Source organism: Plectropomus leopardus, chromosome 15 (assembly GCF_026936395.1).
Source record: "Plectropomus leopardus strain MGB_pleo_1.0 chromosome 15, ASM2693639v1, whole genome shotgun sequence".
Taxonomy (NCBI): domain Eukaryota; kingdom Metazoa; phylum Chordata; class Actinopteri; order Perciformes; family Serranidae; genus Plectropomus; species Plectropomus leopardus.
The window spans coordinates 32170392-32198123 of record NC_142190.1 but is presented as its reverse complement, the minus strand read 5'-3'; the positions used below and the strand labels follow the sequence as shown (position 1 = coordinate 32198123).

The following is a 27732-nucleotide window of genomic DNA, read 5'->3' as shown; positions in this document are numbered from 1 at the left end:
CTCATCAATCTAGTTTGGATTTAAGTCCTGGTTTTCAGTTGAATCTCTGTTTGATGTTTGATTTGGTTGTGTGATGTTCAGTTGCTTGTTCTTTTAGATTTAAGAGTAATCTTTTTGAGTCCCTGTTGCCTGCCATCCTTTGCATTCGGGTCTGCATGCTCCACACCTCATGATAGCTTCCTGTTCTACAGCTTGATTTATGAAATCCAACTGTTGCATGAGTTGGGAACCTCATTTAATTTTAATTTGCTCACATACCGGGTCTAAAGCATTTTACCATATATTCAAAGCTTCATCCATACAGCTTGTATAGGAACGTGGAAAATAAAGGGAAGGAGTGTTGTGATTGTCAAGATTTGTTAGTTTTCCTGAAACTCTGGAAGCCGTCACATCCCTCCTTACACACTTTAATTGCCAATATGACGGGTGTTTTCTAAAATAGCAATTTTCACAATTTAGGCTAAAATAGACTACAAAATGCATGCATAATGCCAAATGCATTTCCAAATGGTTCAAGGTGATTTTGCAGTGTTGTCTGAATCACAAGCATTCATGGTTGGAACGCCTGTTCTGTCAATCAAATGCATATCAAACTTTGCAGTGCCTTACCTCGTTTCAGAAGAATGAGGAATTTACAGTCATTATAATCTCACAAGCAGAAGGACATGTTGTCTAAGAGCATGACTGATGAAATAAAAATACATGAGCTTTAGTGATTTGGGCGGCTTCAAACCACAATATGTAATTTTCTGCCTCTTGAGGTCTGTCAGTCAAAAAAATAACCTAAAACGGATTTTGATGACACTGTGAAGTAGCATTGGATCATGGCAGTTGTTGTTTTGATTTTTTAAACATCCACCATTGCTATTTTATTTTTAGGTTAGAATTCCCTCAGTATTTGTTGTTCAGGAGGTTACTGGGAGCTGAAATATCTGCAGAGGTCACCTCCTCCTCCTCTAATAGGACCCGATAATTAACTATTTAATTTCTTTTAAAAACACGTGAAGAAGGCAATGAGCAATGAAAGTCAAAATTAGCAAGAATTTAGTGAAAGTACAAGAAAATTAGTTTTAAAAAATTTTAATTAAATAAAAAAATAAAAACATAAAAAAGTAAAAAAAATTAAAAAAAAGAAATGACCTGGGAAATTATACCAATTTTGTAACATAATGTTAAATATTTTGTAAAATATGTAATTATGATTATTATAATCATACTTTTTCCCTAGCTGTTCTCTTTTTTCCCTAAACATGTTTCCCTAGCTTTTTGATGTAATTTTTGTAAATCCAATCATTCTTTGCAATTTGTGAAACATTTAGTGTTAAGCTGCTCACTGCCTTTTTCACGTTTATTAAAGAACAAGTCAAACCCAATTGTTAAGGGTTCCAAGGTTTAAATACTTGAAAATGTCGTCTGAAAAGCAGCACAAGAAAAATTATGTTGCTCCAGGTTTCAAAGGGTTAAAAAGAAAAATAAACTCACTAAGTAAAGCAGTTTTGCATTAAATATCAGGGTCTCTCCGGTGATATGGCTGACACAGGACATTTGGGGGGTACAGTGTTGGCTGACAGTAATGTTAACCTCCAATCAAGACGTTCAATGACTAAAATCTTCAGTCCATTTTCCATATTCATCTAAAAAGTAAAAATGAGATGACTTGAAACATCAGAAAGTAGTCAGCTGTATATTTTAACGTGCAGCCGTTCAGCTGACTGCTGGCGTTCACGGAAAACACCGCTTTTTTACCTCCTGCTGCAACCTTTACATTAATCTGGCAAACTCAGTTCAGACTTGTGCAGTGTTGGAAATGTCACTGTTTATAATCTGGTAACACTGATGTCTTCCCTAAAAGTGTCTTGTGTGCTTATTCAGACACGAGATCAACATGTTAACCTGCCATCAAAGTCACAATGAGGCAAAGAGCTTACAGTGTAGTGGTGATCCGAGCTGTTGATGGGCCAGCCATTCTTCTTCCACATGACATTAGGTTCTGGGTGTCCCACTGGGGGGCTGCAGTTTAGGACAGCCACCTCCCCCTCTGCCACCTCCACATCACTGGGCTGCACACTGAACTCCTCCTTCAACACTGCAACAACAAAGTCAGGGTTAATGCACACAGACATATGCAAGAACTGAATGTTATTCAAATTCCTACGGTGTCACCATCCTCTAATGTGCAAGCTGTTTGTGACAACGGGAATTACCATTTCAATACTTTTCTGCATATCAGATCATAACTAAATAAAAAAATAGCTGATTTTGTAGGTGTAGTTATTATCATTATGTCTACATAAAGAGCAGTGGGGTTTTTAAGCCCTATAGTTGCAGCGATAGGAGATTTTCACGGCACGATAACCTTTTCAGACAGAGGGTGGGTTTCCATTACAGATTTATGCAAAACAACATTTTTCAAGATGTCGATAAAAAACAATTGCGAGATGACTGTGTTTCCATTGAGTGATGTTCTGCAACTTCTCCTCTGGCGATAACTCTCCGAGAAGCATGGCGATTAATGTTCAAAACATTAGCAGGTTATTTCTATCGCAGCCACCACACTAGCCGTCGTTATCTACAATCCAAGGCCATGAAGGTGTGTTATGAAGCGATAATGGAAAGGCAAGCCCCTTATATGTGAGAGTGATATAAGGGATTATATAAGGGATTTCAGGGAGGTGATAGTCCATGATTTCAGAGGAATTATGGATTCAAAACTTCTGGATGATCCGCTCAACTTTTGAAGAGTTATGTGATGTAATAACACATCTTGCAGCTCCTGCTGCATCATGAGGGAGCCAGTTCCTACTGACAAGCACATAGCCATAGCATCATGTGACCTATAAAAGTAAAAAAAAGTGTTTCCAATGCAGTTTTGCGAAATATGGCTTTTTTGAACTGCCTTAAATACAACCCTATGCAATTGGAAAAACTTTTCTACTGTAAATAAGAGTTTTTTCAAAATTGATGCATTTCCATTAAGCATATTTTATCTTCCCAATTTCAATTTGCACATTTTGAGGGTTAATGGAAACCTGCTTGATATCATGATATAACAGAATTATCATTATCCTGGTTACAATGACCCTCAAGGAATGAAAACAGAAGGGCTTTTTTTAGATAAAAAACCACTGAAGATTGATACTTTTTACGTAAAAGCATCAATAAAAAGTCTAATTTTTTTTAAAAAAAAGGTGAAGTGAGAACTTTGAGGAACTTTGGTCAATGTTTGCCGAACACAGGGGTGACATTGGCGTCAAACTATGACCTCATACACAGTCAGAACAGTTTGAGGACTGTGTATGAGGTCATAGTGGATAGTTGCTGCTGTGTCTCTTTATTCAACATACAATTTATCCATCTCCACAATCCCATAAAAGTCATCCAAAAACACTGGCGCAAACGTCCTGAGTGAAAACTGCCAGGGCCTTTAATGTGACGTCAAAACATAAAACTGTACTTTTTCATTAGTACTGTGCATACTACTGACAATACACTAGTAGACATGCATGCAGCAGAATCAGTCGTCCCGTCTCTGACCAAATGTCACTGTGATTTAGAGGCATTAGTCAATAGCAGCTACAAAAACATGCAATAATACAACCTTTCAGCAGTTATTAAAGGGACTAACGCCTACAAAAGCAAACTGGTGACAACAGCAAACACTACTTACAGTACAATTAACCTGCAGTGGAACATAAAATACTGATGAGAAGACAGACATTTGAAAGATGTTTTCATACACAATCAGCGACTCTTTGATGCTGTTAATGTCTCTGTCCGTGCCAAAGTCAATGGACTTAAACAAAGCTTTCTTTTAACTTTAACTCTGTCTTTTTGTCCGCAGTTTTCAGTGTCCTGTAAATAGTCCAAGACAAACAGCTGCTGCATGTCGGCAGCCTCACTGGGATCCAGAGAAGTAAACAGTGAGGGTCTGCAGTCAATTAGCACACTGTTTGACCCCCTCCTGTCAGACAAACATTGACATTGGACCTCTGCCCCCCTCCTGTCACCACATACCTCTTCATCAGCCATCTGCATGAGCACGTGTGTGTGTCTGTGTGTGTGTTAGCTATGCCGTCATCTCCCCATCACTCTCCTCTAAAAGGGATTAACAATTCAACTTTCCTGTGTGTGTAAGAGTAAGAGGACAGAGATGCAGGTGATCATGCCTGTAAAAGCACACACTATATTTGTTTCCTTTGCTACTTGCTCACATGGTCTAAGAACAATGATATTTTTGGCATTGGAAAAGGCCAAACCTTTACTGACCATACACAGGATATGCAGTTACTTTAATAATAAGAGCAAGATTTAAGGGACGTAAAACTCTGAATTACTGCGCTGCCTGTTTCTTACCGCAAATGTTTTAGATTGTTTTTAGTACAAGGTACAAGGTAACTTTATTGTCATTTCTTCTTTAAGAAGAAAAGAAATTTTAAGGTGATCCTAAATCCTGCTCCATCTTTTGGCATCAAAGGAGGATTGAGTCGTATCACAGCCTGGGGAAAGAAGCTGCTCTGCGGATACTTGTCTATCTTTTTCCAGATGGCAGCAGGGTGAACAGACTGTGGCTGGGGTGGCTGCTGTCTCTCAGTATCCTTTGGGCTCTGTGCAGACACCTCACTTCACCGAGGTCACTGATGCTCTGTAGATGGGAACCAGTGATGTTCTGGGCACCTCCGCTGATGTAGACAGGGGTGTGTGTCTTTGCCTCCTTCTTTCTAAAATCAACAATCAGCTCCTTGGTTTTACTGACATTGAGCAGTAGGTTGTTCTCTGTGCACCACTCTGCAAGATTGTTGATTTCCTCTCGGTATGAACATTCATTGATTCATGAACTCGTTGTTTGTAACACGGCCGATGATGGTGGTGTCATCTGCATACTTCACAATAGAGTTCTCCTGATGTCTGGGAGTGCAGTCATGGGTGTACAATGTGAACAGGAGGGGGCTGAGCACACAGCCCTGGGGGTCTCCGGTGTTGAGCACAAAGGTAGAGGAGGTTTGACCACCAATCAGAACTCTCTGATGTCCAGTATCCAGTTACAGAGTGTTGTACTGAAGCCCAGAGTGTGAAGTTTTCCAATCAGCTTCATGGGAGAGATTGTGTTGAATGCTGAGCTGAAGTCAACAAACAGCATCCTGATGTAGCTGTTCTTATTCTCCAGGTGAGTGAAGCCTGAGTGAAGAGCAGTAGATATGGCATCCTCTGTGGATCTGTTGGTTCTGAAAGCGTACTGGTGAGGGTCCAGGCTGGCAGGGATGTTGTCTTTGATGTGCTAGAGAACCAGTTTCTCAAAGCTCTTCATCAGGGTGGGGGTAAGAGCCACAGGGCAGTAGTCATTAAGACTAGACACAGCAGAATTTTTGGGAACAGGAACAATGATGGCTGTCCTGAGGCAGGAGGGAACAGTCTCTTGTGAGAGTGAGGTGTTAAAAATGTCAGTTATAACATTAATAAGCTGATCTGCACGTCCTGGGATGTTGTCTGGGCCTGTGGACTTGTTTATATTGAGTCTCAGCAGGAGTTTGCTCACATCTGCTGTGGTCACTGAGGGTGGCCGGTCCTCTGGAGGCAGAGTAGACTTCACAGCTGAGTCCTTATTGTGGAGGTCAATGCGAGTGTAAAATGTGTTCAGCTCGTCTGGCAGCCTGGTCTCACATATGACGCAGGGCGCTCCTGCTTTTGTAGCCTGTGACATTTTGAACAGCCTGCCACATATCTGTAGTGCTGTTGCTGTTGAGGTCTCTCTCCAGTCTCTGCTGATGTCTCCTCTCAGCCTCCTTGATGCCAGCTCTCAGTCGTGCTTTGGTGATGATGTATGCCTCCTTGTCCCCAAACTGAGAGGCAGCTTTTTTAGCTCGGAGAATAGCCTTCACCTCCCCATTCATTTAGGCTTTCTGGTTGGGGAACTTACTGTCTTTGTGATCACCACATCATCAGCACATTTGCTGATGTTTGATGTCACAGAAGATGCATATTCCTCAAGACTGATCTTGTTATGTTGAGTGGCAGCATCTTTAAACATCTGTGTACTCAAAACAGTCCTGTGGAGCTGCTGTGGCTTCATCTGTCCACATTTTAACAGTTTGTTGGTTTGAACCTTGTTATCAGCTGACAATATGTCAGCAGAAGGAGCAGAGAAATATGATCTGATAGGCCAAAGTGAGGTCGTGGGAGGGCTTTGTAGCTGTCAAGAACATTTATGTACACATGGTCCAGGATGTTTCTTCCTCTGGTGGGGATCTGGACATCCTGGTGGAATTTAGGTAAGATGGATTTGAGGTCTGTTTGATTAAAATCAAATAGACCTCAAATCTGTCTCTGCTTACTGAGGTTGTTAGTTACCAGCCTCCATAGTCTTGAACAGGTGAGTTTGCATTATATCACCCTCTGGCCGGACTGTTTATTGGTCTGGTATGGTGCCTTCTGCAAAGTGAATGCCTAAGCCCTTTTCCTCTGTTTTCTCTGGTCATCAGTTTCAAAAGTATTTGGGTCTTTCTGCTGCAGAGACAGCTGAGTTTTATGAAAAGATCGTCTTTCTAGCAGTGAAATACTTCTTTTAAAAAATCTTCTAATGTTCGAGTTACAGTAATGGTTTGGAAATGTATGTCACTACACTATGCAGATGATATACACTGATCAGCCAAAACATTAAAACCACTGACAGATGAAGTGAATAACATTGATGTCGATGAATGCTTCTCTATCGTAGAAAAGTTGTGCTTCAGTTTTATTGCTTTTGTTGGTTTTGGTTGATATGTTTGTATTATTTTATATTGACATGACACATCAGACTTACCTGCAATGTACAGGGAAGCGTTACGACTGGTGGCCTTTCCTGCACTGTTCGTGGCCACGCAGGTGTACACGCCCTCATGCGACTGACTTCGCCTGCCTCCTCCCACGCTCAGGAAGAAGAGGCTCCCCTCTGACAAAGCCAAGGGCTGCATGTATTCATCTCCGTTTGTCATATCCAGAGGCTGCCCGTTCTGCAGCCACTCTATGGTCGGCTTCGGGTTGCCATCCGCCCGGCAGGAGAGCGAGGCGGGATTCCCAACCTTCACCACTACGTCAGAGGGCTGGTGGACGATGCGGGGCGGCGTCTCCTGTGCATGAACTCTGGAACCTGAAGGCGACATAGAGATTTTGTAGAGACTGTAAAGAGCATCCAAGTGTAGCAGAGTGGTAAAAACTGCATGTCGCAGTTTTGTTTAATCCTTGCCCTGAAGAAAAGACAAACTGGTTATTTTATTATGACAGAAATGTGAGTGCACTAAGCCCATAAGTGCATTGCAACTTTTTCGCTCCTGATACTTATTTTGTTATAAATATCAGAAAGGATTTGCTGATACCAAATGCCAATGTGACAACAGTTTTTCTATGTGTTTGAATTTTAAATTGATATCTCACTCCCTGAAACCCATTCTGATCATTTTTATTTTTGGGTTACGTATATCAAGAACTCACCCTGTGTTAGATTGAATTTGTTAAGAAAATGATTTCTAGCATAACTCATGTGAACAAAGAATTCCAAAAACTGAGAAAATTCTTGATGAAATGAAGTCATAGAGGTCCATGTTTAATGACAGCAAAACTATATCAAAACATATGTTTACAAAATATAAAACAACTCATGCAGAAAAATCCAAGTCTCATCCATTCAGTCGTACTTCCCAAAATAGACCACACCACTGACGGGGAACTTAAAGCCTCAGGAAACGTGGCTTGAAATAGTAAGAATGCAAATATTATATTAAAGGTAAGTGTCTCATGAGAGAGAGAGTGTAAAGAAATGTTCCAAACTATTAGAAAAGCGGGTTGAAAACTGCTCATTTTGAGAATAACAGCATTTCTCTGGACTGTGTGGGAATGGCAGATCCTTTGTCAACTGTCTCTCGTCTCCACAAGAAAATCCAATATGTCGCGCTCCGAATTTACCCACGGTCTAGTTTATGCTGGAGTGCGCTCTGGCACTCAGAATGAGTGTTTCTGAATTACTGAAAAGAGTGTTGAGGGATTTCACTTTGTTAAATTAGTATTAACTGACTCCTGGCTTTGAATTTTTGATTGTCTTTAGCCATATTATGTGATATGGATCTGGGATAAACATGCCCAAATCAACCCAGCTTCAGGAAACTGTGAAAAAACTAAAATTACAATATTTCACATTTGGATTGAGGCTGATGTCTGATCATGTTCAGTGCTTTTTATTATCCATGTATGACAATAAATTGCATATTGAGAAAGTTTTTGGTGATCTGGGTTCCCAGGGGCTTTAACAGAAAGTCAAACTTATCTTTGCTCTCTTCAAAGCCAGACTTCATTGACAAAAACAGTCATTTTGCCTCGCTGAACACAGGGGCTGCTGGTCTACCACTGCCCTGATTTGTAGTTTGTTTGTGTTATTATGCAACTTTGGTGTATTCAAACATTGAGGTAATTTACTGTTTTTGTCAATGGAGTCTGGCTTTAAAGAGAGCAGAGAGCATAGAGCAGGTGGTTTCTTTCTCCTCAGTTCCATGGAAAAGGCTGTTTTTTACTGCTGTTAAATGTGGTTGCCTATGACTTAAATTCATCAAGACTTTTTCTCAGTTTAGGACTCTGTTCACCTGAGGCATACAAGACAAGCAATATTTTCTTCATGAATTCAGTGTAACACCAGGTGAATAACTGGCAAACACGTGTTCAATTGGGGTATCAGCACTGGCTTTGATACAATCAAACAAATCAGTCAAATCAACATACTGAAGGGTGATTTAGGTGAATAACTTTTTCTATTTGAGTTTATTCTTCTGTGTTCTTCTGAGTGCAAAATGTAAATGTATGTAATGAGTATTATTTTTTCCTGCATAGAAGAGCCACACCTTACCAGCAGAGTTTAACACCATGCATCTCTGAGCTGATTCAACTGGAAACAGAACGCCCACAACAAACAGGTTTAAGCCTCACTACTAACAAACAATGTCTATTTGCAGCCCGCAGCAGAGGAATGCCATTGTTTGAACTTCCCATGAAGTTGGATGACCACATTGGAGGAAACCGGGAGACTGTGATCAGCTTCCTGACAGGAGAGGAAACTTGAGGGTCTCAGGAACATCAGCCCTAACAAAAGCTGCCTGGAACTCCCCCCATCAGCAGCATATCCGCAACAGAACAAAAGACACTCTGCTGGAACCTCACCATTTTGATTGGTTTGCAAACAAAAAGAAAACCTTGAAAAAATGAGGCTGCAGTCACTTAATGTCATAAATGCCCCTGAGGCTAAAGGGATTTGGGAGTTGAACCCTCACAGATGCTGCTTCCTGCCTCATACACACGTTGCTGAAATAAAAGGGCTCCAAAAAGATTCCAAAAAACATTAAAAGTCTGGAGACGCTTTATCGCTGCAAACACTAAGAATAATCTGAGAACGGCATTTCTATTTCACACTTTCACTTAATATAATCCTAATCTAGCCAGATATCTTTGGCTGGTTGATATGGGCAAGGACAATTAACAAAAGGGTTGTAATGTTGAGCTTTTCATTCATTCACTATAGCCGGAAATACCTTCAGATTACAGCTAACAATAGCCTGTTTAACCCCACTGTCACTGAGCAGAGAGTCAGAGGAAGATGCAGCCAAAACAGTGTGTCTAAACAGGGCTTAGTGCACTGTAGCATTGTAATTCATGACTCCATCTACTGGAGGGCCAAAATTATATGTATATAAATATACATAATATGGTGTTAATTCAAATGCAGACTTGATGATCAATAAAATTAGGTGAAAAAAGTGGATATATTGATATCGGCACCACTTGTCAGCCAAATGAGTTATATATATATATATATATATATATATATATATATATATATATATATATATATATCGGCATATTGGATATCAGCACAAATCTAATATTGTGCATCCCTATTATGTATTGTGATTATATCGTATCATCAGGCCTCTGGTGATTCCTGCCTCTAATGATTATTACCTGACAGCAGCAATAGCAATGTGTAATATCTAGGGCTGTCAGCTTTGACATATTTATTATGCTGTGATTGAGGTCCATAATTAATGCACTGATTTTTAAAGATTGCGTTAATCGCCAGTTGGCATTCCCATCTCTAAGACCAGGTTGAGTTATAAAGCTAGAGTGATGATACTGGTATTAAATGAAACTAGAAGACCTAGCATCTCAGTAATGACACAGAATAATGCTCTAAAATTAGGCTAAAATTTGGCGATGGCAAAAATGGCATGGTCATTTTACAAGGGTCCTTTACCTAAAGATGTCTTAATAAAACAGTGTTCTGTTGGTACCCATGAGTCTCCCCTTTCAGATATGCCCACTTTATCAATGTCCCATGCAGTTTTTTGCTGTCATTTAATTCCTAATCAAGACAATATGGAAAAAATAGCTTCACCTTGTCAGTATGGACTTAAGAACTGTTTTGAAATGCAAAATAATGGAATTGAAAACGTGGGATTAAAAAATGAAATTAATCGCCATTAACTAGAAATTCTGTGATTAATCGTAACTTTTAAAAAGGCCCTAGTAATATCATATAGGCCTGAGTATTACAGCCCAGTATATGATAAATAAACCATCAGCAAGATACAGAACTTGACAGAAGTAAAAATCAACAAGTCATGTTTGATGTCTTTAAAACGAACTCACTCTCAGCACGACAGTCAAGACTGGTACAATGTAGGTTATCTATCCCAGAATGTGGAGTTAAGCCATGATTATTTCACTTACCTGACAAGAGAAGTCCAAACACAGATGCCACAAAGCCCATGAAAACACTCCTGCTCATCATTAACAGTCACAGAGATCCTCTCCGAAGCAGATGATAAAAAAACGGTTTGTGGTCTAACTGTAACTTTTACAGCCTCACTGAAGGTCCAGCTTTCATCACTGTGACACTGTGTCCCCTCTTCTCTTTCTAACTACGACATTTTCAATTTAACGTCCAACTTAGCTTGAAAAGTCCCATTAAGAAGATCAGCCCAAACTTCATCTCGCGCTCTGAGTGACCGGCGACTTCAAGGTAACGCAGCGACCTCAGCTTCCTGTCAGATAGCTTTTCAAAATAAAACTTGAGGACACGTGCATTTCTCTTTCAACTCTTATTTTACATTATAGATCCTATTATCAGTTATGTAGTGAAAGGCATAAGCTACTACTACTACTACTACTTTTTTTTGCTCTTTACAGGATACTCACCTATCAGCCAAAAATCCATTAAAATATATAGGAGTAGTACTGGTACTGCTTGGTGAAGTGGTAGTATACCTACCTCATTGGTCACCATTACACCAGTGTGTGTAATCCTTATAGTCCTTTTAGTATTTAAAATGGTTTGGCACACTGCACAGATCATCATTTCTTACTTTAACCCATTAAAACCAGACTCCACAGAAGATTTCTTGTGCTGTGATCAGATGCCTTTCACAACCTATATGACCCATTGAAACCTGAGCAAATTGGTTTGATTTCTTTCAGGGGTAAATAATAATCTCTTGGCAAGAAATGTTCCATAGCTGTGAAAAATAAGTGTTAGTTGACAATTAAAAATTAGTTTTGTAAAAAGAGTGGAGGATTATCATAAAATTATTATCAAAAAAAGGAAGAAAACGTCCCAAAAACTATATATACAATTTTAACATTTTTTATGTTTAAAATTATGAAAAAAAAAAAAAAAAGAAAAAAGAAAGAAAAAAGATAAAATATTTAAAATAAATAATGCTTTTTTTCCAGAACTTTTTAGATCATTTCCTTTTTTTATACTTTGTTTTCTTATAACTTTTTTTGTGCAAATTTTTGGGCCATTTCTTGTTATTAGAAAAGTTGCACTTTGCCTATGCATATTTTTGAAAGAAATGAAACCAGTGTGCTGTCAAACAGTTAACTGAAATTGTATTGATTGTGTTGCTTAAAACACAACACAACAACTCTGTCAAACTGAAAAATTATTGACGATATTCTTATATATATTCTTATATATATATTATATATATATATATATTATATATATATATATATATTTCAACCACGGTAAACTCCTCTGATTCCTGAACAGGTGTTCAGCCAAACACAAACTTCCTACCCTGAAATCCCTCAGGAGAGTCTGAGTGTGACACAAATACTGTGTTCTTTGTATTTCACAGCAAACAAATTAAATTCAGTTTGCTGTGGTGGATACTATATATCCATTTTTACTGTCTAAACACCAGCCACTGTCCCGTCTTGGCTGATTTTCTTTGAGTTTGTTTTAAACAGTTTGTGGCAACAGCTCAGTCAACACTACTAGGAAACAGGAAGTTCAGAGTCTCCCATGTCTCTAAACAATAGAAGGAAATTATGTATCTCTCACTCATGCAATGAGTCCACAAAGTATTTCAACTGGAAGTAAGCAGTTTGTTTTGGTTTCTGAAATCACACTGAATTGGAAATAATTTTACTTGACCTTTGTATTTAAAAATATTGACTTTGTGTACAAATTCCATACATTCCATGCTATCTAAAGCATGTTTTGGTAACACTTTCTATGAAGCCCATGTCTATAATGCATTAAAATGCATTATGAACATACTTAGAATGTATTATAATGTCTTTATAGTGCTGTATAATCACAGTTATCAGCGCCCATGGTTATCTATAATGCTTTACAAAAATAACTCATTGTGATGCCAATGTCTATAATGAGTTATGCACATGCTTATAATGTGTTATAGTCTGCATATAGTTATAAGCATTTATAAATATGCTCGTAACTATTTATCAGTAACACTCATGTATGTTGTACTTTCTTATGTCATGAATCAGATGGCCATGAATGGCATATCTGTTGTTTCATCCTAACCAGTACTCCATTCAACAATTCAATCACTCTGAACAGCTTTGTTGTGCAATTCCCACTGTGTGGTAAGTTACAAAGCATTCTGAACTATAAATGAATTTATAAATGCTTATAACTATATGCACACTATAAAACATCATAAGTTAGTTCATAACTCATTATAGACATTGGCATCGTAACGATTTATTATTGTTATTTTTTTTATAAAGCATTAAAAATAACCATATGTGCTTATAACTATAATTATAGAGCACTACAAAGGCATTATAATGCATTATAAGCATGTTCATAATGTGTTTTAATGCATTATAGACATGGGCTTCATAGAAAGTGTGACCCAGGTGGGGTAAGTTTGTGTCAGTATACTAAAAAAAATGCACAAAGGAAATCTGATGGTGTAAAGTATAAAAAATATAATTTAGCTGAAATGTAAATTCTGAAAGGATAAAAGACACTCTAGGTGCTGCATTAGTTTCCAAGTTCCATCATGGCAGAGCAAGGCGACCCAGAAATAAGTGAACTACCACTAGTTCATTCCTCCGAATGGCTCACATAAATGAAGTATTGTTTAGTGAGCTGTTCATTGTGAGGCTCAGAAAGGCCTGGGCTAAGTGATGGATGTTTATATTGATCCAACAACTTGGGCTTGATGGCCCCGGCATCGGCCAGCTTTCAGTCTGCAACAAAAGCTTTAGAGAGGATGAAGGATGAGTCCCAGCTAAACACAGCCCATGGGAATGGTGCTGGGCTGAGATGTGCCGAGGGAAGGAACCTCTTTCAGCCCGCAGCCCAAAGGTCAGGAGAAGTATTGGAATGGGCATAGAGGGCGGGATGGAGTAAGAAAAAGAAAGAAAGTGTCAGCTCTGGTGAGGAATGTGATAAAAAGTGACTTCATAGTAAACTCTGAGTGTAATTTAAGTGTGTTTTGTAAAGGAATAAACAATCGCTGTCAGCATGAATGACAGCTTTGGGCAAGTTAAAACAAAAATGTATTCTGTGTTGTTACACATGCAGGCTTTTTTCTTAGTGACTCAACCTACCTGAGAGAATCCAAGACTGGTCATGAAGGCAACAATTTATCTTTAATGTGTTTCTCTCAGAAACAATGTAATTTAATTTAATCTTGATTCAGTTTTCCAAACTCTAATGAATTTGCATGAATAACCTCTGAAGAATACAACTTTAGATGAAATACTTTGACTTTCTTACAGAATATACACAGATATATGCAATTCCTTTACTGAAGTAAAAGTACAAAGATCACTCTGTGAAATGCCTCTGTTACAAGTAAAAGTCCTACACTGAAAAGTAAAAGTAAATAAGTTTAATCAGGAAATTGTACTTAATGTAATAAATGTTAAAGTACCCAATGTAATCTGAAATAAATAAATACATATACATGGAAATATGAATACATAAATGAACTGATAAATATATAAATAAATAAGTACATGAATTCATAAATAAATAGCTCAATAGATAGATCAATACATAAATAGAGAAAGACCTAAGTTCAAAAAAGTTTTAAAAAATAAATTTCTGTCAATTTTCAAACAGATTGATCAACTAAACATTTAAGTTGTAATTGCATAAACTATTTGGTAATATAATTATAAGAAAACATTATGTTTTATAAAACTCCTCTATAATTTCAATGCAAAAAAGAAAATCGTTAAAGCAACTATTAAGTCAAGCTATCAGATAAATGTTAAAGTAAAAAGTATAGTATTTGCCTCTGAAATGTGGTGGATCAAAAGGATAAAGTGGCATGAAAAGAGTAGACTTAAATAAAGTACAAGTACCTCAAAAGTATACTTCAATACAGTGCCTGAGTAACCATACATAGTTACATTCCACCACTGGTCTTTTGCAATTAAACTTTTAGAAGTGAGCAAATTAGTGTTGTGTTGTTGTGGTGTTAGTTTTGTGTGTAAAAATAAATAAATAAATAATAACAATAACAACAATGAGGACACTTAAACATATATACATCTGTGAAATCTTTAACACACTAATTTTTATTTGACTATTTCCTCAGAGACCGTTTAATGACGTAATCTCATAAAGTTTTCTAAGTATATAATAATTGCTTGTAAACACGACTTTAAAGTGATTGTTTTCATTTTCATGTAGTTCAGTACAATACATGTTCATACAATGTGTTCTATATCTGTAATACATGTCATATAATACTACACTTCTCAAATCTCAAACCTGATCTGTAACTTTTAAGTTTGTTTGAGATTCTGACCTGTCTGGGGTCTACCCAACATAAATCACATCACACATTTATTTGTAAAAACCTTTTTGGTGAATTATTATTTTGTTTTAATCTATTTGTGTGTGTGTGTGTGTGTGTGTGTGTGTGTGTGTGTGTGTGTGTGTTAGTGTGTGTGTGTGTGTGATGATGATATTTTCTATTTTTGGTGTAATTTTTATGGTCATTATTGTGATTTGTCACTTTGATCCAATGTGGTAGCTCAGTTTGTAAAAATTTACTTTTTTCTATATCATTTTTTGTTTGTTTCATTAGTCAAGTTTGAAATTATTATTTTATTTTTTACACATACTTCAGTAGCATCAGTGGGGCATTAGAAAATTATGAAGTTATTCTAAAATCATTTCCTACATGTTCAAAATACTCAAATTACCAGCTGATTTTAGTGAGACACTTTCAGTTTTATTTAATTGTAATATTATTGTATTATTTTAAAATAATTATTGTATTAATATATAATTAATTCTGATGTAATTTATTGAATATAATTACATCGATAATGTTTACCCCTACATGCACAGTCGTTGCATTTGAACACATCACATCGTGCGCAGGATGATGCAGGATCAGTTCTGTGTTCCTCTGGTTGAAAGTTGTTTGAGTTAAGTGCTCACCTTTCTTGCGGTGTGGCCTGCTCCTGTGTGGCGCGTGTGTGTGTCCGGCGCTGTGACGAACGTGCTCCTTGAAGCGACTCTTTGACCTCCTGTCCACTTCTCTGTCTGACTCTGTTGGACAGATATCCTGGCACACGCACCTCTGCGAGTACTCAGTCCAGGTGTAGAACCAGGACACCCAGAGCAGCCACGCAGTGACCCGCATCTTCAGTCAACACTTCCTGGATGCAAGACCCAAATTCTTATTGCAGCTCCACTGTAGCATCCATATCCTGACTGCTCACTACTGTGGCACTTCACACAGCATATAACATGTGACCTGTCCTATGCACCACTTGTTGTTTGGAGATAGTTAAACAGGATGTTTTCTTCATATTCCTTAAGCATGGCTGTGTGCTCCTCATCCCTCCCTCTCTAATTTGGCTGCTCTCCCCAGCTCCCTCCTCTTTGGGTCCTTTTTTCCCCCCGCCGAGGGAGAACTTGGGGGGGGGGGACAATGATCAAAAAACAAGTTTCAGACCTCATGCTGAGCGAGTAGTGAGGGAAAGGGGACTAAGGGGTACTGTCTTGTCTAACAACATCTGTGCCATTCATTCTGCATGGGATTGGGGGGGCAGAAAACAAGGCTCAGTCTCGGGGAGGAGGAGGTTGAAATAAGGGGGAGGTAACACAGAGAGGCCTGTTTTCTCCACTCACATCACTTCCATTAATCAAATGTCCAACATGTGACTGATCGAATGCAGCACAACACTTTTTCATTATGTAGACCATTGCTGGAGTAAAGTTATTAAATTTCTGCTTTAATTGTGTGTAAAGATTAGTATTTCACCTAAAGTTAACCCTTTAAACCTGGAGCTACAGCTTTCACAGGAATTTTAACTTTTGAACCCTGAGCACATTGATACAACTTCTGACAAAAATATGGAAAAAAAGGCAATGAGCAACTCTGCAAAAAATGTTCCTTAAATTGCAAGAAATTATTAGATGTAGAAAATTAATTCTTTTTAGAAAGAGCTAAGGAAAAAAGCTAGGGAAAAGCTGTATTTAAAATTATCACTATTACATATTTAAAATTATTATTTTACATAATTGTTATTATTTTTAAACCCCTTTTAAAGATTATTTCCTTGATGGTGTTGTTTTGTCTTTGTTTTGTCTTTTTTTCTTCTAATTTTTGGCAATTTATTGTACATTTTTCTTTTTTTCAAAAAAAAAAAAATCGAAAAATCAAAGCCAATTTGCTCAGTTTTTAAAGGGTTCACAATACATTTCTAAAAATGCGCAAAGTAAGGTATGAAACCCATAAGACGAAAAACTTCTTTCTCCTGCAATAAGTGCAATTTTTAGTTTTCATTTTGTTTTCACATGCAGGGATGTAAATGATCAGACCAGAAGAATGTTTCTTTTGACATCCGACAGCCTCAGAAAAGACAAAATGGGTACAAAGGCTTCTTTTTCTTTCACTGCAGTGCTTTAATGTGACAACTCTAGCCCCCCCACTCACCGCCCAGCCTCCCACCAGTCAACTAGCCAAGCAAATTTGTAGCTGCCTGTCTGCACAGTATGAGTCTCATACATCATCTTGGCTCACTCATAAGAAGCAGACCCAGTCAACCTTGTCAGAATGTTCTGCCTTAATTTCCAGCGCAGTCAGTTTGTCTGGTTTGAGTGGACTCCCAGAGTGTGCACAGATTACACTTCTGATTTGGTTGGTGTTTTATCTGCCTGTAAACAAAAACAACTGGGCTCCCATACAAAATACTGTCAAGAGTTTGCCATTTAGACATTTGTCTGTGTAATGCATTCCTGTATACCCCAAACCGGGATTATTTGGTTGTTTTCTTTTATAATGATATTATTATAGGCTTTCTTTACAACAATATATTTAACTCTCACTTCATGCAAAAACTGCTGCTCATGTTTTCTGTATGTAGAAGAAAATCTGGAAACAAAGAATTCCACTACAGGAATGATTAAAACCAAAAGAAATCATCAATTTCTGAGTTGACTTCAAATTTACTTTTAGTATATTTTGCACTCTGCCATTATTATTGATACTAATACATTGCCTTGTTAAGGCAGGCCAGTGTGCAGATGAAATCCAGCTGGCTGTTTCCAGTCCATTTTCATCCCAAAGCTGTCAAATACTACCAATTGGACAGTCCTATTGGCGTAAGATCCCATCGCCAAAGGACACCTTTTGCGTCCGCATGATACACCGCTGGATGGCTTCAGCTGAGAATGCAGCCATAGAGAAGCAGTCTTGGTGTAATACTATGCTGTCAGACAGCCCGATGGCACCTGCATGATTTGAAGACAGGCGACGTCACTTTAGAAAATGAACGTTTGGAAATTGTTATGTCTGTATGATATGCAATAAAATGGTGTCAAGTTGAAACATTGCCGGTAAAGACATAACTTAAGGAGCATGGGGGTTCCCTTAGGATGGGCGATGGGTAGGTCCAACAAGCCCCAGGTTTTCATGCGGGAGACAAGTGTTTGCTTCCCATCTGAATGTGATGGGGATTTTTCTACATCTTACTGTTTGCCTCCTTCCCCTAATCCTGCTTGTGTTGACATCACAGTAGCAGCATTTCAGCACATGCAGAAGGATACCTAGAGCGTGACATGTAGACGCTGAAGTCCAATGCAAAGCGGCAACATGTCACAACTTGGGGAAAAGAATGTGTTGCCACAGCGCCAACCAGCCAAAAATATTTGACCCTCTGATGAAAGTTTAATTTTCCCTTCCATAGCTTGTAACAAAGATAAGATAATAATAAATGGCTCATTTGAAGTCCATAAATATGACCCCATAACATCTAATACTGCAGACAACAATGTTGGCATTGTGATGTTTCTGCAAACCACAGATATGTTGCACGAGCGTGATGTCAAAAGCAACCTTCCATGTTCTCATGCAACGTGCATGAACTGCATCTCATGAGAGCATGGTTGGACGGAACCAATGGTGCTGGTATTGTACTCTGACGGATTGCTGCTAGGCACCTTCCACATGCGACATGCACGGATGGCCTGACTTTATAACTGACTGAACCTGCAGCACTGTTATCATATGCTAACCGTTTGTGTCTTTGTTGCCTATCCCCAAACATCATGACTGTCTGGGCTGTTGTGTGAATATTGGGACCGTGCTGCTCCATCCCATCATGTGCATTTGTTGACTTCACCTTAACAGAATCCCAGAGCATAAACAACTGATACACAAGGATAGCTAAAATGTCATAAGTAGACGCGGAAGATCCTGACAAGGTGGAACCATATGACGAGTTAGGATGAGAACATGTTGGTCTGTCCATTTTCTGTTCCTCCTCTGTGTGTGTGTGTGTGTGTGTGTATGTGTGTGTGTGTGTATGTAGTTTGTCTGGAGCTGGGCGGAGTCATGGAGTTTGGCACGCTGATTATCCACACACCTTCAGTTCATCACGCACCTGCTGCTAATCAGGCAATCAAGCCTCCTCCACTGCTGCAGGATAAAAGGAGCGGCTCATTCCTCCACTCTCCTCCAGATTGTCTGTTACCCACCAGTGCTACACTGTCTCCTTTTGTTCTCATGCTCTGGTTGTGTTGGTTACTGATATTCTCTGTGTGCGGATCCCTTGAATCCTGTCAGCAGCTCACCTCTAGCCTCACCTGTTTGTATGTATGAATATACAGCAGGGTTGGGGTAAAAACTAGTAAAAAGTAAATAAACTTGTGTGGCATGGAGTAATTGTGCAGGCGTTTCCTTTTTCCTAGCCTAATAAAAATGCATTATTAAAAGGGAGGTGTTTTTCATGCATTGTCACCATGTAAAGGAAATGCCTGTGATGGTGCTGATGATGTGAAGTGGAGCTTATTCATTGTTCACTGCAGCCTGTCTGCTTTTACAGAGCAAGCCATTTAAATCATAAAAGCAGGGAAAGCTAAGGTGTAACTAATGACAATAATGATGGCTCTGCTGTGTGAAGGTGTATTTATAAGCAATGTGAGTGAGCCAGCAGACACAACAGGCCTTTTTTTACGCCCCTAACACATTTTACTTTGGAAGAAAAGCACAGGTGTCACTAAAAACATTAACAATGGCTCAGAGTCCCACTAAGCTGTGAGAGAGAGACAGCGTGAAAACCACCACAGTGACCATGAAACTGAGACAGAATGGTTTTAACACACATGTATTATTAATGTGTCTGTTTGAACTGGCTTTACTCAAGTCTGATGGTCTAAGTCCTCACTGCCCACATGGTGCTTGTGGCTGCAAATTCCACAGTAACTCACAGGAGGTAGCGCATTGTGTTACCTGGAATGAAATCCCAACTAGCAATTTTTGGTTCTACAAACGCTCTGACAATGGTACAATACAAGGTTTAAATAATGTTTTCAGCAGAAACATTTATTTTAATGCCCAGAATGTTTCTCTAAAAGTAACATTCTCTACAAACATCATCATTTTTTTTTCTACGTTACAGGAACATTTCATAAAAAATGTGTAATATCAGGTTTCAATAACATACTGAAAACATGTTCTAAATGTTGCTTTGAAAATGTTCTTCTCCCACATAACATAATGTTTTTGTAAAACATTCTATGATCTGTCACCTCTAACATCACCAAAACATCTTCAGAAAATTGCAGTTAAAAGTTGCTCACTATTTAACATTTAGCCTTACAGGAACATATTTTAAAATAATAAACATCCTTAAAAGGTATTTCAAATATCAGATTAAAAGGTTTTTGTTTTTGTTTAAAAACATTAGCCAGTGTTGTGGGAATGTTCCCTGCCAGCCGGGGTCCCAGCAAGCAAATTTTGGCTCTAAAAACATTCTGAGAATGGTACAATCCCGTGTTTTAGGAATGTTTTCAGCAGCTGGTTTTCTTTTGGTTTCAAGTAACATTCTCACACAAGCACACTAGGTACACTATACTCAGGCCTCAAAAAACATCCTGAAAACATTTTCTGAATGTTGCTTTGAAAATGTTCTTCCTCTGTTCTCATATAATATTTGTACACTAGATTAAAATGTTTTCTTTAAAGTTTTATTACAACTTGTAACATTAACCAGTGTTATGGGAATATCCCCTGCTAGCTGGGGTGTTCTTTACTTTAGTTTGAATAATAACACACTGGCTATGGATAAATCACCCATACAACCCTGCTTAAAAAACTGAACTATCCCTTTCATGCAAGCATTCATTATGATTTTTTTTTTTAATTACAATTGTGTTTGACAGGACAAAATATCTGTCATATGTTAATTTATATGATCAGTATGTTAAAATATCTGTTAACATATGTTTATTTCTGCTGTAAAGTTGAGCGTTTTAATATGGAGGTCTGTTGGGACTGACTCTGTTTTGAAACCAGCCTCAAGTGGATCAGAGCAGGTGGACACTAGAACCTGAGAAAGGTGGCAGCAACTGAACTGTTGAGAGGCTCATGGAGTGCAGGTGTGTCAGCCTCACTCCTGATCTGTGATCCCTCCTGTGCACATGCTTCCCTGGTGAATAAAACAAATTTTGTATTTAAAAACCTAAAGGGCCTGCTTTAATATTACTCAGTCATGTAGCTGTGTGTGCAAAATGCAACATGTTTCAAAATAGAGCTTTAAAAAACACGATACATTAACATGATTTTTTACTTTCATTGAGTTAATTTTTTTAACATTAGTCCTAATCATAAATATTAAATATTCATAAAGTTTCAGAATTTTAACCCTTCAAATGCCAGATGTTTGTCATGATGCCACTGTGTATTTTCAATATACTACATGCAAAGTAGATTTTTTAAATCACAGCCTGGGATATGTCAATAATTGGCAGCAACATTGATTGTGACAGTGCACCTAGTGGATAAAGCAAACATTTTCTACACACACAAAAAAAAAGCCCAAACAAAAAAAAAGATGTCGTCAGGTAGAAAATGCAAAATAGCAAAAATGACAAATTCCAAGGCAAAAGTCCAGAATGACAAACAGAAATAATACAATGCATGTTTTTGTGCTTTGATGGGATCCAAAAATTCATTTTGAATGGGTTTCAATGGCACATTTTTAACTTAACAGCATGAATGTAACAATTTATAACAAATTTAAAATAACAAATTTCCACAGTGTATTCATTGTAGGAACTAAGCTGGAAATTCCACGATAAAAAAAAAAACACAATCTTGCCAAAATGTATGCCATTTGCATGAACACAGCCAAAATTATTTAAAAATGAAGAATGAAAAGTGCGTAAAACAGATTTAACTCTGAACCTCCAATTTAATGTTGCAGATTGTGATATTAAGTACTGGTATATTTCCATAATGATACCCAGCTATGAACATTTCCATCTATTTTTTATGAGCATCATCATATTTTGAAATCATTTCACTGTTGTTCCTCTGTTGATGGAGGCAGGTCAGTCTAAGGGCCTGTGCAACAGCTGAGCATGTTCTGGATCTCCGCGGCCACCCATGTTTAACCATTGTGAGCATTGTCTTTAATCAGTGTAGCCGTTGCCTTTTCTGAGCCCGGCCAATATTCAATCATGTCTTCAACACTGTCAAAATAGAACCCCCCACGGGGCCAAGCTCCGGCCCGCAATGGGGCGTCATGTCCGAGCAGCAGAGGGCCATTGGTGAGCGCCCTGACCTCTAATCTCTCATCACAGTCCAGCCGAGACCCGGAGCTTTAGGCTAATTCTGCCTGAGAGAGAGGTAAAAGGCCAAGGCAACACCAGGATCTTAGATTGAGGATTTTGCCCCCCTAGTGTGTGCTGCAATGATAGCATCCCCCAGCTTTACACAAAGTTTATAATAGAGCACAACCAGGCAGCGCTGAGAAAAAACTCCTGGCCCCAACGCTGCATAGTTTGTTGCTCGGGTGACAAGGCCCGGCTTCGTTTCCACCTTCTATCAGCAACTCTTTCACAGCGTAGTGAAATACCCAGCCAGTGAACCCTGATGTCTTCAGGTTTGCCAAACATCCACTTGTTGGCTAATAAACCCAGATTTAATCCATGCCTATATAAGGATTGGAAATTAACTGCTTCAAGTTTTACCCCGAGGAGCACTCATCAGAGTTTTATTTACCAAACTTTTTGAAAGGATTGCAAACATTGCCATCTGCTTGATTTAACATGAACTGAATCACATTCTTTGAGGATAAGTGCACCAACTTTGACCGAAATCTTTAATGGACATTGTGGGAGGTGGGTGGGGCGGTGACGGTATCCATATCACAAACAGAGGCCGAGATGGCCGAGGATGTGAACGGCAAGCCAGGAGTTCTGCTTGAGTGCGTCTGAATGCAGGAGAGGAGGGGGAGAGGAGCGCACCCCATCCCCTCCGCAGTTTGAAAACCAAGCATCCCAAGCTTTCTGCTCACACCTCTTTGCCCTCACATTGCTCCCCCCTTTCTCAATCTCGCCCGCCCCCAGCTCTTTATATGTCCAGCTGGCTGCGCCACAAAGACTCCGTCTCCCAGCTCCAAATGATCCTCAAACCCCCACATGCTTTGTTCTTGTCATTTTCCCACTCCCCAGAGACTGAGGTTAGTAGCAAAAATTAAAATGAGGAAAGAGGAACAGGATGATGGGGGAGAGAGAAAGATTCAAAAGGTGAGGTAGAGAGAGTGTGTGAGAATATGGGATCTTGTAGATGCAGACTTGAGGGATTCAGAGACCTTGAGTTTGCAGACTTCAAGACGGCAAGGAATTGATGTAAACATCTTTTGCATCATGACCTTGACACATAAACTGCAGCTGAATTATCTCAAACAGGAATTTAGTTGATGAGTCAACGTGATAGAAGCAGAAAGTTTCTGTTGAAGTTAACCCTTTAAAACCTGCTGCAACATCACTTTCTTGTGTTCATTCAGACGCCTCTCACAAGCTATTTAATCCTTTCAGATATTGATTTTATTTCACCCGTGTATGACAGTCACATCCACCTCCCTTCTGTACTTTCAGCTTTTCAGACTAATAAATACACAATAGAAACCAACAAAATGCCAAGAAAAGTAAGACTATCACATCTATTTTCCTTATTAAACAGAGAATAAAACAGTACAACTTTTTCATTCAACTTTCTCTTGGTCACAGTAGACTGACATGGCTTAATTATGTCATCAACTCATAATAAAACACATTTTAATCAGACTCGACAGTGACAAAATAAAATCACTCAAACCATCTTGGTTCCTTTTGCTAGTAATCTGTCCACTATTCCAACAATCACTAATCCACTAGTCCAATTTTTCTCGAAATAAATCCTTAATTCAACGAGATAGAAGTAAAAAACATGCTGTTATTCCCCACACTCTCTCTGCTAATTGGCTGCTGGCTGTTTTCAGTCCTGAAACCTCTCCCTCCACCACTAGGTGTCACTGTGTCTTTCAGCTCAGCTGCCTGTTCCACTAGTAGAGATCAGAGACTAAGCTCTGGTGGTGCATGCTGTGCACTATATACAATGTATTTCATAGAAAAGGGAGCCCCTGTATTTATGACAGTATTAAATACTCTGGTATACTCTAATACTGTGATACCAGCCACATCAACACACTTTTTTGTGAATCAAATTAGACAGTTTGGTTGCAACATAATTTCAGGGCAGTCCCAAAACATGTGAAAAAATGTTTCATGTGACATGTCATAGACTGTATATAAAGATGGATAACATGACAATTCTCCCAAACGTGTAGCTTTTCAATCTGGATCGCCCCCTGGTGTCTGACTGCAGTATAGGACATAAAGCCCTCTCCTCCCTGTTAGTATATGGGACATGGGCCAAACTAAAAACTCAAAGTACAAGCCAAATATTTTTTTCCAGCGATGGAAAAAAAACTGAAGGTAGTTCTCAGTTTTAATGAGTTATTCAATTCTACAAAAGGGGTATTTTCTGGCATGATTGACAGCAGTGTAAACAAATCCATATGCTCGCATTCAATCTGTCTGCTAGTGACTGGTCGAACAGGTGCTTTGGCGGGAACTCTCCAACGCAGAGATCGTTTCAGCGCAGACTCTGGCTCTGAATGATGTTACCAACACAAGATGGCAGTCGCCGTTTCAGGGATATTTTTAGGCTTCACTTAAGCGTAGCGGGGGTAAGTGGAGACACGTCATCCATTTTTAGATACAGTCTATGGGTGAACATTGATAGTGGTAAGATAAGCTCTGTGTAAGGGTGAATGTGCTGATGATCTGGGTTATAAGATGCCTCATGGATGCTGGACCACATAGCATTCCAGTCAAAATCCTGGCTTAAACCTGGGCCATCTAGTCTCCAAACTCTCTCCATTGGGAGTGTTACAAGCTCTGTAGTCAGCCAGTTTGAATACCGTAGCCTTAGTTTTCTTTCATTCAGTTTCGGTGCACTGTAATCGGCTCGTTTCCCAGCGCCACTTTCTGCGGGGGCTGGGATCATGTTTTGCGGTAATCATGCGGTCAATTACAGGCAACAAGTCCCTCCAGGTTGGAAGGTTTCAGATCCCCTGTCCCACCCTGCTGAAATCCCCTCCGTTCCCTAGCTTGTGTGAAACCATGCGGTGGATTGTTGTGCAGAAAGAGGACCACAGTATGGAGATGTGGGCTGGAACTAATAGGATTGGTTTTGATTCATTAGATTCTCTTTCATCATCCTGGTTGGAATTCCACTCCACGTCTCCTCGGGCTTCACACTTTTAAAATGGAGGTGGGAGGGGGGCAAGTGTTTATAATTGAGCCTCTAGACTGCAAAAGCTCATTACTCTCTATGGAATCATCTGCTTATTTATACCCCATGGAATCAGCATCATAACCATGTGAATGCAGCGCTGTGTTTGTCAGAGCGCTGACAACACAGGACAGGATATGATTCAATGGCTGGCAAAATGCGGAACCAGAATGCAGAATAGTAAAGCACAAAAGCAAAACGCAGTGATACATGTTTAGCCTCTAAATAACTTCTCACAGATAAATCTACAACCTGCTGGTTAATGTTACATATGCTGTGAAGGAAATGGAGAGGAATGAGAAATTTGCAACCCATAGATTGCTGGGTCGTAGTAGAAGGATAGTAGTAGAATAAATCACCTGTACAATCCTCCTTTAAACTTCTTACTACACACATAAACAAATGATGAATCTTAATATCAGTTAAAGCAGCTAGCAGTTTCTTTCCTGGTGATTCTAGAGGGATAGTTTGACACTTTTTGAAATACATTTGTAGAGCTGTCAGCGTTTAATGCCTTAATCATGATTTAATCAAGGTTCATATTTAACAGAATTTTTTTTGGTTTTGTAATCGTCTTAATCTCAAGCTGACATTTCCAAGTTAAGACAAGGCAGCCCTACTAAAAATGGAAAAGAATTTCCTTTGCGTTTTTTAAAAAAATCAGATGATAACACTGTGAAAACAAACTTTGTGTACAAGGATCTGCAAAAACAACTGCAAATGCTGCAGTTTGCATGCCAGTACACACCATAGAGAACACTACAATAGTGGTACAACAAATCTACACTTTACTGGAGGAGCATTAATAAAGTAATTAGAATCAGCAGCACAAACACAGCTCTGTAGTCCACTGTTTTGGTTATTGTTGTCCTTGTACTTGTGCATGGCTATTTGTCTGAAACGTAATACCCATGCAGCTGTGACGTTACCGTTCTCACAGGATCTGTGCATTGCCAGTTTGCACGGCGACAGAAGGGCTTTGGTTTTCAAAAAATTACATTCTAGAGCCTGGAAGCTTGCATTTTCAGGCCCACAAAATGCCGTTGTGTGAATGAAAATCCAAACCACAAAAAAAGTTTAATGTTTTAATGCAAAAACCATTGCTGTGTAAACAATCCCTAAATTTTGACGATGGAAATATGGTATGGCCATTTCACAAAGGTACCCTGACCTCTGACCTCCATATATCTGAATGAAATGGGCATGGGTACCCATGCGTCTCCCCTTTACAGACATGCCCACTTTATTTTTGTCCCATGCAGTTTTTTGGTGTCATTTGAATCCTAATTAAGACAATTTGGTGTGAATTGCTTCAACTTGTCAGTAAGGATTTTAAAACTGTTTTAAAATGCAAAATAATGGAATTGAAAACATCAAAAAATGTGATTAACCATAGAAATTGTAAATATCATCATTTGACAACCCTGCTTAAGGTAAAACTCCAATTAACAGCTCAGGCTTTTATTTGCTTAAACCATTAAACTCTGCAGGCTTATATTTGGGACAGGCATCTATGGGTCAGGCTTTTCATTCCCTCATTGTGGGAGGCCCACTTGTCTTGTAGTTTAGTCAGTAGTTTATTAACTGGTTAAGTCAACTTCTATGCAATATACACACGACTTCCTCATAAAAAAAAAAAATGAATGTGAGGAATTAGAATACTCCCTGGCACCATGAAAAAAGCCATATGAGCTTCTTAGTTAAGACTAAAAGACAGAAAAATGAAGAAAAAGTAAAAAAAAGAAAGCCTCTTTTAATGGCATCTGTTGGCATTATTTTAGAGTAAAATTGTCTTCATGTTTGCACAACGTCAGACAAACTATCTGCTCCAGTTTCAGATGGCTGTACAATTGCTGAATGCAATTAAATGTTTCTAAAATATCGGTATCCATGCAGCACCAATAGCAAAATTTTAATTGCAATGAAATTTACATTTCTTTGTGTTTCTATGTAGAACAAAAAAACTGCATTTTGTCACTATCATGTCAGTAAAATGCTGTATGCATATGTTCAGTGATATAAAAACTGTATGCCAACTGAATTGTTTATCACATTGTGTTATGTCATGTTTTTTTATGTGTGAAGTTACTCTGTGCGGAAGTTATCATCAGAGTAATGCAATTTATTGGCATAATTTAAATAATCTACAGCAAATAATAATAATACAAACGATTAACCATATTCACATTTTTTTCTGTTGTAGGGTTACATATTTGCAGGCTTCAGACACCTGTACTGTCAAGGGGGCATCACGTGAGATGCATTTAGAATTCAGATGAACTTTGACTGAGTGCAC

The 27732-nt window shown here is 38.6% G+C and overlaps 1 protein-coding gene across 2 annotated transcripts in view; it reads right to left on the bottom strand.

Moving 5' to 3' along the window:
- robo4 (roundabout, axon guidance receptor, homolog 4 (Drosophila)) overlaps window positions 1-16120 on the bottom strand; it is a 33828-nt gene extending 17708 nt beyond the window's left edge. Inside the window, exons 1-3 of one of the 2 annotated variants that reach the window (XM_088088685.1) lie at window positions 15743-16120; window positions 6800-7126; window positions 1929-2086 (exon numbers count right to left, since the gene is read on the bottom strand). In XM_088088685.1, the coding sequence (XP_087944811.1) occupies window positions 1929-2086; window positions 6800-7126; window positions 15743-15947 (690 nt within the window). In that variant the 5' untranslated portion in view covers window positions 15948-16120. Of the gene's footprint in view, window positions 1-1928; window positions 2087-6799; window positions 7127-10746; window positions 11033-15742 lie in introns of those variants that run through there. The other variant, XM_042500050.2, reaches the window with a different exon arrangement.
- Between the last annotated feature and the right edge of the window lie 11612 nt (window positions 16121-27732).